This window comes from Pyrus communis, chromosome 14 (assembly GCF_041283825.1).
Source record: "Pyrus communis isolate YQ-2024b chromosome 14, ASM4128382v1, whole genome shotgun sequence".
NCBI lineage: Eukaryota > Viridiplantae > Streptophyta > Magnoliopsida > Rosales > Rosaceae > Pyrus > Pyrus communis.
The window spans coordinates 3,992,391-4,012,296 of NC_142578.1; the positions used below are offsets into that span (position 1 = coordinate 3,992,391).

The 19,906-nt window shown below is 36.6% G+C and overlaps 2 protein-coding genes and 1 long non-coding RNA gene across 4 annotated transcripts; all 3 read left to right on the forward strand.

The window, feature by feature from the left end:
- Positions 1-435: 435 nt before the first annotated feature.
- LOC137712539 (uncharacterized) lies at positions 436-4,026 on the forward strand. Its single transcript, XR_011065230.2, has 3 exons — positions 436-651; positions 2,763-3,686; positions 3,784-4,026. It is a non-coding gene; the product is annotated as an uncharacterized LOC137712539 (long non-coding RNA).
- A 4,938-nt stretch (positions 4,027-8,964) lies between these two features.
- LOC137713125 (E3 ubiquitin-protein ligase SIS3) lies at positions 8,965-12,514 on the forward strand. 2 transcript variants are annotated; one of them, XM_068452384.2, is made up of 10 exons: positions 8,965-9,437; positions 9,542-9,580; positions 9,676-9,742; positions 9,822-9,895; positions 10,002-10,140; positions 10,239-10,331; positions 10,456-10,521; positions 10,787-10,906; positions 11,438-11,551; positions 11,857-12,514. In XM_068452384.2, the coding sequence occupies exons 1-10, from the start codon at positions 9,409-9,411 to the stop codon at positions 12,262-12,264; spliced, it is 1,149 nt and encodes a 382-aa protein (XP_068308485.2). In that variant the 5' UTR covers positions 8,965-9,408; the 3' UTR covers positions 12,265-12,514. The 2 variants fall into 2 exon arrangements, with proteins under 2 accessions (XP_068308485.2, XP_088540845.1); XM_088684719.1 differs by lacking the exons at positions 8,965-9,437; positions 9,822-9,895 and having other exon boundaries at positions 9,541-9,580; positions 9,950-10,140.
- A 1,363-nt stretch (positions 12,515-13,877) lies between these two features.
- Positions 13,878-19,705, forward strand: LOC137712748 (protein EXECUTER 2, chloroplastic). Its single transcript, XM_068451899.2, has 11 exons — positions 13,878-14,423; positions 15,303-15,419; positions 15,505-15,570; positions 16,120-16,226; positions 16,297-16,378; positions 16,485-17,183; positions 17,660-17,786; positions 17,868-18,034; positions 18,143-18,217; positions 18,731-18,823; positions 18,964-19,705. Exons 1-11 carry the CDS (start codon positions 14,076-14,078, stop codon positions 19,063-19,065), a joined length of 1,983 nt encoding a protein of 660 aa, XP_068308000.2. The 5' UTR covers positions 13,878-14,075; the 3' UTR covers positions 19,066-19,705.
- Positions 19,706-19,906: the final 201 nt, after the last annotated feature.

Consider the following 19,906-nt stretch of genomic DNA (forward strand, 5'->3'; position numbering starts at 1 on the left):
TTATGCTACCCAATACGGGAAGTTACTAGCCTTAGTGGTGGATCTAGCCCTATTTTTCTGCTCATTAGGAATGATATTTCTCAATAAAGCTTGAAATATAGTAGCCTCATCTATCTTCTATATATATAAAGGGAGAAGGCCAAATAGGTAAAGCATTTCAAAATGCCAAGAAAGCCCTTTTGTTTTCTTCATAACCAAACCCAAAACATTTCAAAAAATGAGGATAAACTGGTAAAAAACATAACAGAGTATAAAATTATCTTAGAAAAAAAAGCAAATTAAAAAAATACCCATCTTAACTATAACAATTGACAACCGCCAGATGAAAATACTTGCACTTCAAATTCATTTTGACCCTTGGATTAATCCTCCCACAAATACTGCATTGTGTCTTTTTGAAAGAAATAAACGTAAAAATAAAAAAATAAAAAAACACTCCACGAAAGAGTAGAACTCTCAAACACCACATCTAACCGCAGCGGTTGTAAACACCTGAGGAGATGGAACCGCCATCTACTACACATTCTATAGTGAACAGCAGGTCATACATCGGGAGAAACGAACCCACTTTCGTCTTCCGCACAAACCCCTCTTCTTTGTGTTTTTTCAAAGTTCCGTCGGCATCCACACTCGATTTAGACAAGATTTCAGGTGATTTTTCCTAAATTCTTTCGCTTTTTGTCTTTACAATCAATTTCGATTGGATTATTATTTTTGGGTTTTCAATTAGAAAAAAACCTAAAATGAAGTATGAGATTTCAAATGCCGGGGCATTTGCGATTCTTTGTCCTAATAAACAACTTGGGTTTTGCATAGTGTGATTCTTCAGTTATTAGAGATTCCAAATTTTTAGAAAACGGAGTTTTTTAAATCCTCTCAAAGTAGTAGGATTTGGAAATGAACTCTACTAGAGAAGTAATTAATTGTGTTCAAATTTCACTCGGTAAGTTTAGTTTCATATTACCTTTGGTAGTTTATTTGTAGTCGTGCAGAAATCAAGGAGAAGACAACGAGGGGGAGGGAGAAAAAGACAAATAGATATATTGACAAAGACTCTTCCTCTACATCGACTGATTCTTATTGCATATAACTTTCAATCTTGGATTCTCCATGATCTCTGCATTCTTTTCCAATGGTTGTCCACCATTAACCAAATTCATTTTTCCTTCTATTTTCATGTATGATTGTTGGTTATTTTCTTTTGAGTGAAAAACTTGGATTTGTTTCTTCTCTATGTAAGTGTCTTTATGTTTCCCCTTGCATTCGTTACATTCCAATGAAGCCCGTTGGTGAGGTTCTTATGCTTACAAGGAAACTCTTGGCTCTGGGGAGTTTTTGTTTATATTAATCCATTTTCCAATTATTTATCGTGCTTTTTCCATCTTTTGCTGCTTCAGGCAAAAAAAATGCACAGTGCAAAGCTTCCTGTAAGGCTATAAGAATCTGGACAAATTGTGATTGTTCTATCAATTAATGGAATTTTCTTCTACATTTGATTTTGCTTTCAATTCTTCTTTTTATTTTAATGAAATTTCTAATCTTCCTTTAATCATGAGTACCTAATCGATTTCCCTTTCCGTTTTTTATCCGCCATTTTCTCTAATTTTGTTCATCAAATGTGGTCTGCATTTTCTCTTTTCCATTGTATTTGAAATTCACTAATTCAACCTCAAATGTTTGTCATATTCATCTCACAGATATAAGCAATGTGTAGATCTTTCACCGAAGAGTTTGACAACGACTGTTGTATAGGATAAATACGCAGGTCGGTCGTGGAATTTCTTCTACTTTTGATTCTTTTTTTTTTCCTAACCACCTTTCATAAGTGGAATTTCTTCTCTTCATTTTTCCAGTTTTGTTGAATTTATTTTCTGTTCATGTCTTTCCTTTCGTTCACAAGTTGATTATTTCTGTTGGGTTCTTAATATGGATGAGTTGGTTGTGCTTATAACATATTAGCCAAAATGTTTAATGTAATATGAAGTTATTGTGGTTTTGGCATTCTTTAATTCCCTCCTAATGGAGTTAATTTCAATTATATTGCACATTTGAGGTTTTTTCTTATTACAACAATGTCTGCTTAATTTCAAAATGGTTTCTTAAATTTTTTGACAATTAGCATTTGTACGTCACTTTAGGGTCGATCAAGTGCACAGTAATTGCTTAATTTCAATTGATTTTTTTTAGTGTGATTTCTTTTAGCTTATGTTTTCTCTTGGTTGTTTTTACTGCACATTTGGGTTTTTCAATTGCAGGATCATCCACTTTTAGCTTCCTTTTTTTGTTTTTTTCTTCTGGTTAATTGAGTTAATTCCTCCTCCATATAGGAAAAGATTGCCCATTCATATACTCTTAAGGTTCTTCTTCCTTTTATTATTTCCATTTGGTAGATACCGTATCATGCTTTAGAATTTGAAAAAAACAGAGTAAAGATTCTGTACATTTGAGAACTCTTTTGTATTTATTGTGTTAATATTATTGTAGACAAAAGCATTATAGTTACTGTAAACTCTTCTTCGAAGAGGTTCTTCTTTCAATTGTTTAGATTTTGGTAACAAAAGCTAATTTAAACAGCTCCAAATGTCCACGAAATGCAAAGTAACGGGTTTTACATTTGATATTATGTTTGATTGAGCTTCTGGTCAATCTAATTGGATATGACTTTTTTTTTTTTTCCTTACTTTTTGTCAATGTATGTATTTAAATACTACAAACAATTTGCACTTCAACTCATATTTTCATTTCAAACACTTCTTTTGCAGCTATGGAAACAAGCATTAATATTGTGGTAAATTTGAATTGACACAGCAGTTTCATGTGGAATGGGAAAGTGTGACATATATGTCAAGAAAAAAGTAGATATTACGCTACGAAGCCATACACCCTATGAACTCATCTTTAGCAACTTTGAATAAGATAAACTATTCAAATAGATTTGATAGAAGTGATTCGGATATGTGGTACTGTAAGGAAAAGAGGATGGATATGTATTCTTAGTCTTCAGCTTAATGTCATAGATTAATTGTTTAGTTTGTTCTCTAACACTATTATTTGGTTCTTACTGTATTTCTTCCTTTATTTCTTACTATATTTATTCCTTAGAAGAGACAATGTATTTATTTGATTCAGTTGAGGATGACACAAGAAATTTGTATCAGCCAGAGTTCTTGAATTCAATCTCACTTGGTGGTTTACCTCCACACAAGTTAACTCTGAAAAGAGATGCTCCAATCATGCTTTTAAGATATATTGGTCTGAAATTGGAATTGTGTAATGGTACAAGATTATTGTGTCGTGGTTCTTACTGAAATCTTATTGATGTTGAAGTTCTAACTGGACAATTTCCTGGATCTAGAGTTTGCTTACTAAGAATTCCTCTTAAAAGTACTGATATTGCTGGGCTTCCATTTGAACTTACAAGAAAGTAGTTTCCAGTGAAACTAAGTTTCTCTATCACTACGAACAAATCTCAAGGTCAGACAATACCACATGTATGCGTTTACCTTCCATATCACATCTTCAGTCATGGACAATTATATGTGGCTTTATCTAGAGGGTCTTAAAATCAACCACAACCGTGTTAGTAAAAAATGGCTCCATAGTAGGCCAAGAAGGTGTATTTACACGGAATGTGGTATACAAAGAAGTCTTGCTTCATTCCAACTAATTATGGTGATTTCTAATAGGTAACAACTTTATTAATGATAACCTTTTAATATGCATTTCTCACTTATCAATTAACTCTTTTTATTTGATTTTTAATTTTCTTACTATCGTTTGTAGATTGGCAATGAAAATTTGGAGCCTCAATCATGAACAAATGGGTGGAAATTGCAGCATTGATGTCAATATGTAAATTTTCTTTTCAAAAGAAATAGTGACATATAGACTTCATGGGTATTGTGAATAATGTATATATTGTGATGTAGGTTTTATATTTTGACATTTAAGTTGTTTTGTATTTTGTTACGAGTACTAAATATTTTCATCTACTCTTTTTTTTATTTACATCTACTTACTATTGTTCATGAATTTTATTTAGGAACTTGCATCCAAAATCCCAAGTTGTTTGACAATTGTATGAATAACATTTAAATCATTATGTTACACAAAGTGAAAACGAAAAATATGACAACTTTTTAGGACTTGCATGGTAAAGAAAAAGTTCCTCTTTACATAATACATTTAAAATATATCTTGACAATTACAATAAAAAAAATTAATGCAATACACCTTTAGGGGCGCGTAGCGCCCATGATGCAAAAATTAACGTGCGTGCTGAGAGGCTAATAAAGGATAAAGCCCCCATTGGGAATGCTCTAACTCACTATATAGAAGTAAGAAGGACCATTTCTATGAAATTGAATAACCTAACCTTCCATGCAGGGAAAAACACCACCCACCTAACCTATCCTAACCAAACCACGAAAGAGTTTTTAGTGTGTCTGAAACACAGCTCAGTACATTAAGTCTAATAATACAATTGGTTAGAAATTTGAAAAAAATATTTCCAACCAATTGTATTATGACACTTAGTGTACCATACCATATTCTCGGCACACTTAAAAATTTCTCCCTAACCACCACCCACCTCTATGAAATTGAATAACCTAATTTAACCACCCACCTCTCTCCTTTCTCCTTCCAATCCCTCTTTATAAAGTCGGTCTATCTTTGCACTCTTGAAATTTCTGTAGCAATCCCTCCCAGCTCTCTCTCATATAACCTAGGGAAATACTCTAAAATGGGATAATTTTTTAATCTTGGGACAAAAATAGAACAAACCGGTCACGCACAAGCCATGCACACCACACACAAAGTCAAAATTACTAAATACCCACATATAAATGGGTTATTTGCTCCCTTTTTTTTTTATTTCTCTCTCTATTCTCTGTCTCCTTCCCTATCTCTCTTATCTCTCTTATCTCTCTTTCTCCCTCACGCACTCTCTCTCCCCTTTTCACTATGCATACACGGTGCACTATTGTCCCGACCAACATCGTCCAAATCGAAGCCATCACCAATTTCATCTCGTCCTCACGGGTCTAAAACACCTAACCTTGTCACAAATTTTATCCCTGATCGTTGGGATCGAAGCTTAAGCAAGTCGCGAGTTTTCCGACTATTTTTCGGCAACACAGTAAAAAACTGAGGCTCAAGACCACCACTACTGGACTTGCATCGAGGGTGGGAACAAAACCCAGTCATTAAATGTCACGCCCTGATCCTGACATACGCCCACGAAGAATTCCATTTAATACAATAGTGGCAATTTTGTTCTTTTACTTATCGAAAAAATATACGCCGTAAATATGAAAGCGTCAAAACTATGAATATGATGCGAAATTTTAAATAGTGAAATCCGGGGACGGGATTTCACATCTTTCCCCCATTAAAAAAAATTTCGTCCTCGAAATTTCCTGATAACGAAACACAGAATGGTGTTCACACTTCATCGATTTTCAGATTAAGCCATCCTTAAGTTCGATAGTTCTGAACTTCAATTCACCATGCAAGAATAACCACAAACATAGCCATATCATCAAAGACAATACCAATTCCATGAAACAATTATTAACATCCACAGGTAAAGGTACTTAGACCTAATACCTAAGCTCTGATACCACCAAAAGTTGTCACGACCCGATCCCGACATATGTCCACGAAGAATTCCGTTTAATACAATAGGGGCAATTTTGTCCTTTTACTTATAAAAAAAATAAACGCCGTAAATATGAAAGCATCAAAACTATGAATATGAATACGAAGTACGAGATACAAAATTTTATATAGTGAAATCCGGGGACGAGATTTCACATTAAATGTTGGTGTTTTGTTGGATGAATTTTTCAGGATTTGTCCACTGTATGTACACAACATGCACATGATATGCTCACATATCTGAGCCAACCTAAAAACACAGATGAATTAATACTTAGAAGTTAAATTAGGGTTTGTGTTTTATGTTGAGGCCTATGGGTTGTGGAATAAATTTCAAGTTTTGACGTGCCACAAAACTGGGATGGAATAATTTCTGGTTCAAGTGTCCAATTGTAGAAATTTGTGAAAATTTCTTTGTAATGTGCATGTGGTGTTGCATATGATGTGCATGGCTACATCTTAATATGTGAAGTGGGAATGTTCACTAATTATGATGCACGTATGTTGTTCTAAAATTTAGTGAGTATGACCACAACCTAATTGGCCTCAGCGAAAAAAAATTTAAGAAAAAGCTTAGAGGATGTTAAAGATCTTGCATGCCCATGAAATAACGACAACGAGTATCATGTTTTCCATGTGAACGGCTAAGCGGTGATTGATGTACATAACAAGACTTTTCAAACTACCACTATAACCTTATATACATAACATTTATATTTTAATTGTATCTATTATACCAATAGGTAGCCGTTAAAGTTTCTTATTAATGCAAAAAGAAGCTCGCTGCTCAATCTCCAATTCTGTGCATATCATGTGCATGTTATGTACATATGATATGATGTGGTGTGCATATAGTGTATATGGTGGTGACGTCGCAGGTGATGACGTCATTTTTTATATTTCGAAAAGAGAGCTGTGAGCTCTGGGTTTTTGGAGTTAAAATATTATTATGAAGTTAGCCATGCACACCATATGCACACTACATGCACAATACAGAAAAAATTTCACAAATTTATGTAATTGGACACGTGAACCAGAAATTGTTCCATCCCAGTTTTATAGCACGTCAAAACTTGAAAATTATTCCACAACCCATAAGCCCCAACATGAAACACAAGCCCTAATTTAACTTCTAAGTATTAATTTATCTGGATTATTGAGTTAGCTCAGATTTGTGAGCATATCATGTGCATGTCATGTACATACAGAGGACAAATCCTGAAAATTCATCCAACAAAACATCAACATTTAATGACTGGGCTTTGTTCCCACCCTCGATGCAAGTCCATTGGTGGTGGTCTCGAGCCTCAGTTGTTTGCCGTGTTGCCGAAAAATGACCTGAAAACTTGCGTCCTGCTTGAGTTTCAATCCCAACGATCGGGGGATGAGATTCGTGACAAGGCTAGATGTTTTGGACTCGTGAGGATGAGATGAAATTGGTGGTGGCTTCGATTTGGATGGTGTGGGTCGGGATAACAGTGCACCGTGTGTGCACAGTGAGAAGGGGAGAGAGAGTGCATGAGGGAGAAAGTGAGAGAAAAAGGAGAGGGAGGGAGAGAGAGTAGAGAGAGAAAAATTAGGAAATGGGAGCAAATAATCCAGTTATATACAAGGGCAATTAATTCATTTCAAGGTGTAGGAAAATCCTATTTCTGTCCGATTTTTGTGCATGACGTATGAATATTTGAAATGTCTTATTTATGTCCCAAGATTAAGAAACTGTCCTATTTCTGGCTTTTTCCCTATAACCTAATGGTTTCCTCTCCAAGCTCTCTCCCATCAAACCTAATGATTCCTCTCACCCGCATAAAGATCAAGAGTTTGTGTCTCTTTTAAATCCATTTTAACAGAAAAGTTAACAGAGGTCTAACATTGCAACGAATTTGTAAGATAAGGTATGACATTGCAATGTTTAAAACATGATGTATGATATTGTGGTTCAATTTATAGTTAAGGTAGTTTTGTGTAATTTACCCAAAATTATACAATGTTTGACTTTTGCATGAATAACATATAAATAATTATTTTACGCAAGGGTAATGTTAGGAGACCAAAATTTAAATCAGATTTACAAACTAAATGATGTGGTTGTGGATGATTTAATTATTAATTAAGTGTCGATTAACGTGTTTGTTTTTTTATTGGTAATACATAATTTGATTTGCAAATTTGGCTTATAAATTGAGTAAAGCTAATGATATTAAATTTGTAAACTCAATGATATAGAAGTTAATAACTAAATTATTAATTAAGCGTTGATAAATATGCTCATTTTTTATTAGTATCATTTAGTTTGAAAATTTTGTTTACAATTTAGTCGTCCTAGCATTACTCTTATAAATTTGGTCTTTCCAGCATTATCCTTACACAAAATTATAACAAAAAATATGAGACTTTAGCCGCTCGTGATGGAATGTAGCATGCTTTGCAGCATAATTGGCAATGTATGATTCTAGAGAGTGACGTGTTGTAGGCAGATGGGGCGTTGAGGGGGAGCCAAATGTACAATCGCAATTCGGGGCCCCTAAATTTTTGCCATCTAACATCATGTAATAATGTTCTATATTTATATATAAAAAAAAATTTGTTTTTATTCGCACTTTAAACCGCATTGTGCACTCCTTATAAGTAAAAACTTGGAGTACAATGAGATATTTTGAGTGTCAATAATAACATCCTGAAAAACGGCAATTTCTTAATTTTATTATATAACAACGTTATACATTCAAGTGAAACTTTAAAGTTGGAGCTTTGATGTTTTTTTCTTTTCATGTTTGACTGTTTAAGATAAAACTGCTTTTGATTATTTAGTGAATGTTATGTTTGTGGCTCTTTTTTACTTATCATTAAGAACATTTGTAAATATGCAATCAATGAGTGCTAAAGTTTATTTTTATTTTTTTTTATTTTTTGAACAAACAATACTATCTATGCTAAGAGGGTGGGGGAGTGGGATAAGCTTGATAATGGGCTAACAATAATGTAGTTCAAATTTGCTTTTGGTGAGAATTGAACATAAGACCTCTCACTTACAAGTGAAGAGGAATATCACTAAACCGTAGTACTAAGTGGCTTTGTTTTAATTTAAGTGAATGTTGTCTAGTATCAATATATTGTCATACTTTTTTAAAACAACTATCTTAAGGAAGACCCATTTGATAAATTTTGCACAGAATCCTTAAAATCTCAAAGACGGCCTTGGTTGTAGGTGGTTCTTTCTGTTGGCAGCCCCCACAATGGTTCTTCCGTCTTTGATTTATTAATTGAGGACGTTAAAGCTAGTTCGCAGGGTTTTGAAGCCTCACAAGTGTAACTTCTAGTTTTCAATAGTTGTTTGTTGTGGAGCTCCGGAGGTAATCCATGACATCTCCTCAGTGATTGTATGCTTTCGTAATATTTTAAATAAAATCACTATAGTTTCCGTATATAAAATAAATAAATAAAAACTCTGAAAATTTAGGCGCGTGCGGATATGATAGTTGGAAGAAAGTCAGCATTTGTCACAGCAGTCCTTCTCCCTCACCGTCACTCTCACCGCTTCATACTGTCTCTGTCTCTCTCTGTCTCTCTCTGTCTCATCGGTCTCTTTCTTGCTCGCCAGCTTTGTTCCGTCCGGAATCTCCCTCCTCTCATCTCAGTCTCTTCGTACGCAAACTTGCAAGCATTTCTCTCTTCAAATGACCACCGTCGGATCTTGGAATTCGCCGTCCTCCGCGTAGCGTTCTTCCGCACAGCTTTTCCTCCGCCATGGCCGTCCGAGGCGTCGATTTCAAGTGGTAACTCATCTTTCTTTCTTTCTTTGTTTCCACCCGCCTCTCGATTACTGCCTGTGGGTTCTAAGGATTTTGAAGTCGAATTTTCGATTGTTTTGCACTTGCAGGTACGATGGGTTCTTCTTGTCGATGCTTGCGACGAGTGTGTATCCTTTAATTTTATCTAAATTTGGGTTTCTAATTTCGTACCGGAATCCCAATTTTCCCAATTGTTCGTTTTCTTTAACGGTTTGGGTAACAGAGTGATTGTTGCAATTAATTGGAAGCGTTACCATACTTGTACATTCCCGTTGCACATATGGATCGTGGTAGGTATATATATATTATCTGAATTCCCAGCAAGTTTGATATGGGATTGTTTAGATATGTGTTTGGCTTTAATGTCAGGTTGATTACACTGCTGTGTTTGTTTTTCGGATGCTGATGTTTGTGGATAATGGGCTTGCCTCTGGAATGGGTTTGTAAGTCCATATCTTTAGTTAATGTTTCCCTGGTACTTTGTTCGATTTGTGTAGTTTGAATGGTTCCAAAACCGTGTTCTTCCCCTTCGAATTGTTATGGTATTAGGGATCTTGGGTGGCAGCAAAGATATGCTCGTTTCTGCGGAAGAGTAGTGGTCCTTTCGATTCTTTCTCTGTTGCTCTATCCATTTCTTTGGACTTGGACAGTAATCGGTACGCTGTGGTTTCAAAAATCGAAGGACTGTGTAAGTTATATATCTTAGTTCTTGGCAGAATAGTGGTGTTTAAAGTTTAAACAATAGTGGCGGTGCTAATGCATTTTAATGCATTTTAATGCTTGCAGTTGCCTGAAAATGGTCACAAATGGGGTTTTCTCATTTGGTTGCTTTTTAGCTACTGTGCACTACTCTGCGTTTCTTGCATGTCGCTTGGGAAGGTTAGTGGTGCCTTGTGTCCTTGTCCATCTTTTAGACTCAACCAGGACTTTATTCCATGTGAGCTCATTAGAAAATCATATTCAGAGATGTTCTAATCCTCGTTTTGGAACCCCTCTATTTCAGTGGTTGACACGAAGAGAGGCACACTTATTGCGTGCTCAACAAGGGATTCCTGTGTCAGAATATGGGGTAAATCCTGAGACGTTCTTTTTCCCCTTCATGGAAGTGTTTCTTATTGTAATATTTATGAATGTATACCCTTAGTGTTTTGTTCCTTAATTTAGCTTATGCTAGTATTGCTCTTGTACCAGATAGACAATATATGACAATGCTGTTTTGACCATGTAATTCGCCCACTTGCTGTTGATTGCACATTAGCGTTCAAAGCTCTTTTATTCTTTGTTGATCCACTTCTTCCTATCATTCCTAGTAATGATTTCTCCTCATTGTTAAGGTTTTGGTTGATATGATTCGGGTGCCAGATTGGGCATTTGAAGCTGCCGGTCAAGAAACAAGAGGGATGGGCCAAGATACTGCTGCATACCAACCTGGACTTTACTTGACTCAAGCACAGGTAACCCCCCACCCCAAAATTCTCCTGCTGAGGAAATTGCTTAATTGCCCTTAGATTCATGGCTTGTTCAGTTTTGTGTCTAATTGTTATCTTCACCCTTTTTACAACATATTATGTGTAATATAAAAAAATTATATGCGGCTGTTTTATTGAATTCATGATAGTAGTTACTCAAGCTATTTAAGCAGTAGCATTTTGGATGAATTCTATGCTTAAAGCATTGGCAAAAGCAATGTCTAGAAGATTAGGGATTCTAGTGGGTGTTGCTGACACGTATGCCTGTGTGTATGTATATACTTGTTACTCTGTCTCAAACTCTCAAGTACACTTGGACTTTAGAGGCCTAGTATAAAAGTGTTTATTAATTGTTGTGCTTTACTGGTGATAAGGGGACATACTAAAAAGAAAAATTAACCTCTTCAATGGCAGTCCTTTTTTTTCCAGTGTGAATTATTCGTTGTCTATGTCAATTCACTATTGATATTTTACTTCTGGGTTCTGATGGTTGACGTTCTTATCTTGGTGTTGCAGAGAGAAGCAGTGGAAGCACTTATTCAGGAGCTTCCAAAGTTCAGACTGAAGGCTGTTCCAACTGATTGCAGTGAATGTCCAATCTGCTTGGAAGAGTTTCATGTAGGCAATGAGGTAAATTTTTTATGAATACCTATCCTACTTTGAACACCACATTGATCTGAATTATTCCATGCTTCTCGGGTAGAAGTCAAATCTTTGTTTATATAAGAATTGGATCAATGGACCCCTTTTGTGGCTCCCTGTAAAATGTTGAGAGGATTTTAAGAAAATAGGAACCGAGTGCATAGCTTATCGTTTAAGCAATGCAGATGACCTCTCCAATTTTATGAACAGATTGCCCATACATATTTTTACCTTCTGATAATGCCTCAGTTATTACAAAGTTCAACAACAGATTCTTACAGGAAGTTTTGCAGGTTCGCGGCCTGCCTTGTGCTCACAATTTTCATGTAGAATGCATTGATGAGTGGCTTCGACTGAATGTGAAATGTCCCAGATGCCGTTGCTCAGTCTTCCCAAATCTTGACCTTAGTGCTATATCCAATCTCCGTCCTGACTCTGAGCGTTCGTCTCTCAGTGTGTTGACAGCCAACCGGTATGTGAGAATCCGACCTGACAGTCAGAGGCATTTGTTGAGGTTGCAGGGAGCATTCCGCCCAGTTCGTACTGAAAATGCAGGTGCAGGCAATGAGGCAGACACTTCTTTGGAAACTTCTGAGGAAGGGGGTATTGCTCTCTCATCTACTCGGGATCTTTCGAGCCCGCCGGTCCCTTCCGCTGAACGTATTGTCGTTGTCGAGTCCCCCTCACAGCAACAACAATAGGGGTTCCTTCCTGGTTTACATTTTCTAAATTTTAACTGAATTTTCTAACCCATATGCTGAGGGAAGGCGTTAACGGTATAGATCTGTGTACCTCGCCATCGGTCAGCATGCTTTTGCAATCGCTGTTGCTTACTGAAAGTCTTAAGGCTTTTTGCCATGGTTTGTCATTGTAATGATGGATATACATATTCATGGATATGAGAACTGGATATGATCGGTTAACCAATGCAGCTACCTCTGTTTCATGAAATTTTCCTCTTCTTGAGGGCTTGCATGAAACGGCGACGCCAAGTTGCCGGTGTACAAAACCAATCATATTGTTCTATATAAGAAAGCTAAAACACACGGCGAAGCCTGATAGGTTCAGGACACTGCCGCTTTTAGCATGAGTGCCGCTTTTAGCAGTTTCCGTTTCATGCAAGTCTTTTCTTTCTCTTCTCATTCGAAGGATTAATTGATTTGAAGGGGGTCCTTGGCCCTCGTGGAGATTACAAGCCAAGTGGCAGTACACGTGGCGTATTTTTGCAGCCGTCTTAACGTACGTGTGTAAACCTAACTTTTGTGATAATTTATTAATTTGTAGTCCACTCATCCAATTTTGACAAACAATCACGGCTGTATGTTTTGGGAAATGAATCATTTCAGGATCATTCCTCCTAATTCGTCAAATTAGTGGATTTGAGTTATTGAAATTTGATCTAACAGCTACAAATAAGGATCTACTTTAAAAGTTATAATAACATTAACCGTTAGATCAAATTTCAATGATGTGAATTCACTGTTTTAGTGGATTAGGAGAAAATGATCAGAAGAGGATCCCCTTCCCATGTCTTGTTGGCACATCTAACATGTGGCAACCGGCAGAGAGAAGTGGATGGGTCAAAAGATTGATTCTTGGGCTGGCACATCTAACATGTGGCAACCGGCAGAGAGAAGTGGATGGGTCAAAAGATTGATTCTTGGGTTGAAAGAGAGGATCCTCGCTGGATCTTCTTTGTGAGGATTTTGGGAATCCACTAATTACATCCGTTCATTATATATTGCGTGTATTTAATTTTAAATAAAAAAATTACAATAATTTTTTACCGCATGATGTACGATAAACGGATGTGATGTGAGGATTCTTGAGATCCTCACAAATATGATCCGGCGAGAATCCTCACTCGGGTTGAAAGATGCACATTCTTATCATATAGAAACAATTTTTTTCAACTCATCTAATGACAAGTTTACAAAAGACTAAACAAATCTAACCAAAATTTAACCCGTTGCTCGACACCCTATTTATCATCATTAGACGGGTTCAAATTTTAAGATTTATCCATTATATAGATTTCGAAAATTAAACTCATTTAACAATAATAAATAAGAAGAACAACATCACCATTACTTGATGGCGATAAACAAAAACATTCCCTTCCGTATGCAAAAAGAGAGGTAATGCTAGGTCCTAAATTTATATACAAATCTTGTAAATTAAATGATATGAAAATTGGTAACTAAATTATTAATTATCAATTAACGTATTTATTTCTTATTAATAATATATTATTTTATAAATTTGATTTAAAATTTTGATCACTAACAAAGAAAACCCACAAATCTGTGGGCCTGAGTTGCCTGTGATTGCAAAACTTTTAAGGCGGCGATTATATGATTTCTATCCATATATCTCTTCCAGTCTTCATCTTCGTCACCAACTGCGACAACGCAAAAAACTCGGAAGATATTCATTTCTCTAATTCCCCACAAAATACACCACACAGATAATTGTGGGGAAGAGAAAGAACCAGAGAAAAAACCAGAGAGAGATGGCGGTGGCCAATGGGTGGGGCGTGGGACAAGCAATCCCACTGCCTCAATTCGGACCCAATTGCTGCTCCGGCTTCTTAGCCAACACCAGGTCCAAATTCAACACTTCCAATAACAATCTGAGCGTTGTTCTAAGTTGGGGCTGCTCTGTCCAGACCAAGCTCTCACCTTCTTCGTCTTCGAGTAGTAGCAGGAGTCGAAAGAGCTCGAATTTGTGCTGCCGGTGCAGTGAGAGCAACAGTTACAGTGAGGACTGTATTGGGTCGTCTTTGGAATGGGATTGGAATCGGTGGAGCCGCCATTTCTCCGAGGTCGAACAGGCCGAGAGCTTCGCCTCTGTTCTCAAGGTATGTGGGTTTTGTGTACTTTTTTGCTCGGTTGCTAATTGCATCGAAGTTTCAGTTTTTGTCAGTAGTATTGTTTGGGCAGAAATGCTAGTTCTCTAGAAGAATTATGCTCATAAGAGCTTTTACTAGAAGTACTTTTATCAGAATCAAGTTATGTCAAACGTAGTAAGAAGCGCTTTTGGTTTTGGATAATTGTTTCTTAATTTATTTGGAATTCTGTTACTTTTCAATGTACAGTTTCCAGTTGCTGAATATTAGTTATGTTTACTAATCTATTAGTTGAATTGCCAAGTTCCTAAATCCAAACGTAAGCTGAATTTATTTGAAGTTCTTAGCCTTTGATTGTTATATATGATTGATCATGCTCATTAATTTCTTCTTCGTTGAGCGTATAATTATTTAAATCCGTCTACCTTTTGCTACCATTTCTCATGGTTTTATAGAACATTATTCACCCTTTTGGACCTTGTTTCAAGACAGCTGCGAAACGTCAAAACAAATTTTGGAACTTGGTTCTTGAGAAATTTAAGATTTACTTTGCATTGTTTGAATTACATGAGAAATTTGGGAAGACGTGGAGAGTTTGTTCCCCTGTTCTCGGTAGATTAGCAAGTTTTCTTTAAGTTGCTAAATTGTCAAATGGCAGTCAGTGATGGACCGATGGTACAAAATTTGCTCCATCTACCATTTCTTACTTTCTGTTGAACCATGTACCAGTGCAAATATTGTAATTTTTTCTGGAGTCTCGGTTGCTTGGGTCTGTTCACTGTGCATACAACCATGTACCAGTACAAAGAATCATACGCAACTGAACATAACCACACGTACACAAATTACAAGCATTTTCTTTTTTGTTTTATGGCATGATGCTATAAGCAGTTTCAACTTGAAGATGCAATTGAGAAGGAAGATTTCCAGGAAGCTACAAAACTGAAAATGTCTATTTCAGAAGCTACATCAAACGACACTGTTACTGAGATCATGTCACAATTGAAGGTTAGTTGAGCATTTATGCTTTTGTAATTGTGTACTTGCTCACATCAATGTCTGTTTGTTTACCTGGTGTGTTGTATGTTTGCAGAATGCGATTGAGGAAGAGCGTTACCGTGATGCTTCAAGGTTGTGTAGACACACAGGAAGCGGACTGGTAATCTTCCCACATGCTACTGGCTTATATATTATCTTCCAATTTCTAACAGCATGGCTTCGCAACTCAATTTTATTTGTTGGCTGAAATAGTCAGCTTTTACTCTTTTTTTCTTTTCACGCTTAGTTGAAATACTGAAAGTATTTCATTGGAAGAAATTAGATATATCAGGTCATCCTTTGTACATGAATTTTATTGGCAGTCATGGAAGTTTTGGTGGGACTCCAAAAAGTGTTGAGGGGACGAAATTATTACATTTATGATTTATCATATAATACACCTTTGTTGGAGGCAGCTTCTACCATCACCTACATCCTGCTGCCTTCCAGTTTTATCCTACGCATGATAAAGCCTTTTTCTTTTCCTTTTTTGTCGAAAAAAGATGAGTTTACCTTTGGCTCTTGAAGCATGAGTCAGAGATATGTGCCTAGTTTGTTTTTTCCTGGCATCTTTAAGATATGTGAATTTTATTGATAGGCCTTATTAATTAGGCCTGCTTTGTGGTAAATTTTTGCTGTGTCCTTTAAATGGTTCTCTCTGTATCTGCAGGTAGGTTGGTGGGTTGGGTACCCAAAAGATTCAGATGATCCTTTTGGAAGGCTAATACGAATAACTCCTGGTGTGGGCAGATTTATTGGGAGGAGTTACAGTCCAAGGTAAGATCTTTTGGGTTTTGATTTGTTTTTCATCTACTGGAGAAAACTACTGATTTGTTATTTGTTGCAGACAGTTGGTTGAAGCATCACCGGGAAGTCCCCTATTTGAAATTTTTGTGGTAAAAAATGGTGATGGGACATACGTTATGCAGGTAAATACAGATCTTTCAAACGAACTATCTTTCACCTGTCTAATGCAGTTTGTGTAAAACTCTCTTTCCCTCCCTCTCTGGTCTTCTGATATCATATCTGTTGCAGGTAGTGTACTTACACCTACCCAAAGGTAGTTCAACAAACTCCGCTGTTACACCATCCAAACCTGAAAAAGGCTCATCCACTTCCGAACTTGAGAGTGCAACCGTAGTAGATGTACAGAAAAATGAAGGCAAAGCAGAGAGCAGCGAGGTGAAGGGCATTAATATTGAGGGAGCAACTGAGGAGGGGATAAAAAGTGTTTTAAATTTTCTTAAGACAAAAATTCCAGGACTGAAAGTTAAAGTCATGGATGTTGATATTGCCAAGGAAGTGAGAGAGGATGACAATTCTGTGAACCAATTGAAGCAAGAAAATAGTGACTCGTCAGATTCTGATGAGAATTCTGAAGACGAAGTGGATAATTTGGATGAAATTCAGTCTGACGAGGTCACTCTAGGAGAAGGTAGTGATACCATAGAAGATGAAAGGGATTTGGATATGAAACTTTTTATTGGTGGGGTTGTACATAATAATGAGGATGTTCCTACCAAGGATGAGTATGTGCGTCGGCCTGCTGAAATCAAAGATGTGGAGAAAGATTCTTTTGTGTTGCACATTCCAGGGAGAAGCCTCGATCACAACACGGGAGAAAGTAAGGAATCTAAGTTCAAGGTGGCAGCTCTAGCAGCTAAAAGTGCCGCTGAGCTCATGCCTTCTGAGGTTGCCAAGGCATTTTTTAATTCTGACAAGCTTTCTTCAAAGGTCAGTTGAACTTCTACGCCATCAGGAAAATATGATATGGAGATTGCACATACTAAAAAACTGACTCTTCCAGTTGGTAAAATGTGATTGGGTTCATGAATAGAATCATCTGAGTTGGATACTTTTGTTGTACATGGTAGACTCATGGAAAACAAGGGTTTAGAATTTGGATTTTCCAAAGACTACCCTTTTCTATCATTTTTAGATTTAGTATTTCTAGGAAGTTTGTGTCATGTCTATAGTTTGGCTCAGCTATAAATTTTGAGGGCAAAATGAAAGTTTCGGGTTTGTTTTTAAATTTAGATAACTGGTGGAAGGTTTTTGCAGTTTTAGATCTATATTTTAGAAGAGACTGATACTAGACAGTTAAGATTTAAAAATTTCCCTAAATTCTCATTTCTTCTGGGCCTCAATTTTTTGTTGACAGTGGTGTGAATCGCTCATAGTGCGTAACTTTCCTTTAAATTTATAAACAGATGACACGAAATATGCGTGAAGTAGTCAAGTTTGCCGTTAATCAAGCTCAGAAGCGGAATAGATTATCTGAGTATACAAAGTTTAGTCGCCTCAACACCTTAAGAGGAGATTTGGATCCATTTGAAGGTCAGTTTTCTTATCCTCCACATTTTACTTTTTTTACTTAAAAGGACAATCTTCTGAGGAGTTCTTCTGTTTAAAGTACAGGCCTGTATGTTGGTGCATTTGGCCCTTATGGCAAGGAGGTAGTGCAACTCAGGCGTAAGTACGGGCACTGGAATAGCTCAGAAGGCAAAGAATCTGCAGATATGGAGTTCTTCGAATATGTTGAGGCAGTTAAACTAACTGGGGACCTGAATGTTCCTGCTGGCCAGGTTTATAGCTTTCTAAATCTTGTGATACCATGATACTTGCTCTGTGAAACCACATGTTCACTGTATGTAACATGTGTTGTACTAAACTCTGATTTTTTTCATATCCAGGTGACATTTCGTGCTAAAATTGGGAAAGGGAACCGCCAATCTAACCGTGGATTGTATCCAGATGAATTAGGAGTGGTAATGATACGTTGAACGGTGTCTGCATATGTGCATGTGTTTGGTGTGTGTGATAGTTTTCTTTTATACAGTTCTAAGACCAAAAACTCAAGGAAGCTTGTTTTTCTCAGTACCATGGTAACTAGCAGATCAAGTTGTGCCTAAAAGTTTTAGAAAACCCTGTCTGCTCTTTTCTGCATAAAACAGCTAGAAAATTTTCGCTTTTGTTAGTTGAAAATCTCCTCTGGCATGTACAATTGTCGATACCATTTTTCTTATTAGGGGCATTTCTAATGTACCATATACATACTATAAGATCATGAGCCCTGTGCTGGTGCTTCATGTTTCGTGAAGTAACGCGTTGATTTCTCCTGATACCATTTCAAACCACACAAGGAACTGTGTGAAGAAAAAGTTCCATATACCCTATTTTGGCATTATAATAAATTACAGATTGAACTAAAGAACGTCTTTTAGGCTGCAACAAAATGAAATTCTGGATGTATGCTGCCGACTAAGTGTTCATTTATCCAGGTTGCAAGTTACAAGGGACAAGGAAGAATAGCAGAGTTTGGGTTCCAGAATCCACGGTGGGTTGAAGGAGAACTTCTCCAACTCAGTAACAAGGTGAATAAACCAGTTCAGTATGGCTACTAGCTTTTCTTCCTTGTACAATCGGAATAACCAAAACTCTCAAAAGAACCGGCCTCGTATTTATTTTCTCTCATTTCCCTTCTTTTGCTTGATGTTTGTAACTTGGTGTGCAGGGCATTGGACCATATGTCAAAAGTGCAGATCTTGGTTTTCTTTACGTCGTCCCCGAGCAAAGTTTCCTTGTACTGTTCAACCGCCTGAAACTACCAGAATGAACCACTGATTCCCAATCTGTTCGAGTTTTCACCACTTCGATATGGCAAGCAAAGATGTAAGAGAAGAGTTCTTTAAGTGTATCGTATCTGAGCAAATACATATAGACGGTTGATTCCCAATCTGTTCGATTTTTACCCCGTTGTAACTCCATGAGCTGTATATCATTTTTGCTGACCGAATATATACACGACCGGTACTGAAACTACAACAAGGCTCCGAGTCATGAGCATTTCCGGACACTGCTAGGCTTCCTCTGCATCGACTGTTAATATGTTCTTCTCTACAGACGGTTTGTTATCATGACTAGTTGATGAAATAGTTAATGGAAACTCATCAATCATCAGAGTAGCAAGTCTTAAGAAATCAGTATACCATGAAAAGTTGATTGCGAAATATCCTGTGGTTTGAAAACAAAGGTATTGGTGCTTTCTTTTTTTGTTAATTTTATCACCAAAACCATTGTGATTGGTCGTTTTTCAAATTTTCATGCATGCTTTCAAAATAGTGTTCAAGCGTAACTATCAAACGTGATCTTTCTTGATGATTTTGACTGACAAGTTATTAACATTAGCATGTTGGGCTGTCTGACAACGGAAGGATATTATCAATTATTTATCGTACAAGTGCGTTTTATTCTTATGAATGGTATTCGGAGGTAGATTGTTTGTCATCCTGTTTGGATGTCTTTCTTATCCCTTTTTATTTTGTGCGATCACGTTTAAATCACGTCAATATTTTATATTGATTTTTTAATAGAGATAATAAGACAAGAAATAATATGAAGTGTGTTTTATTCTTATGAATGGTATTCAGAGGCAGATTGTTTGTCCTCCTGTTTGG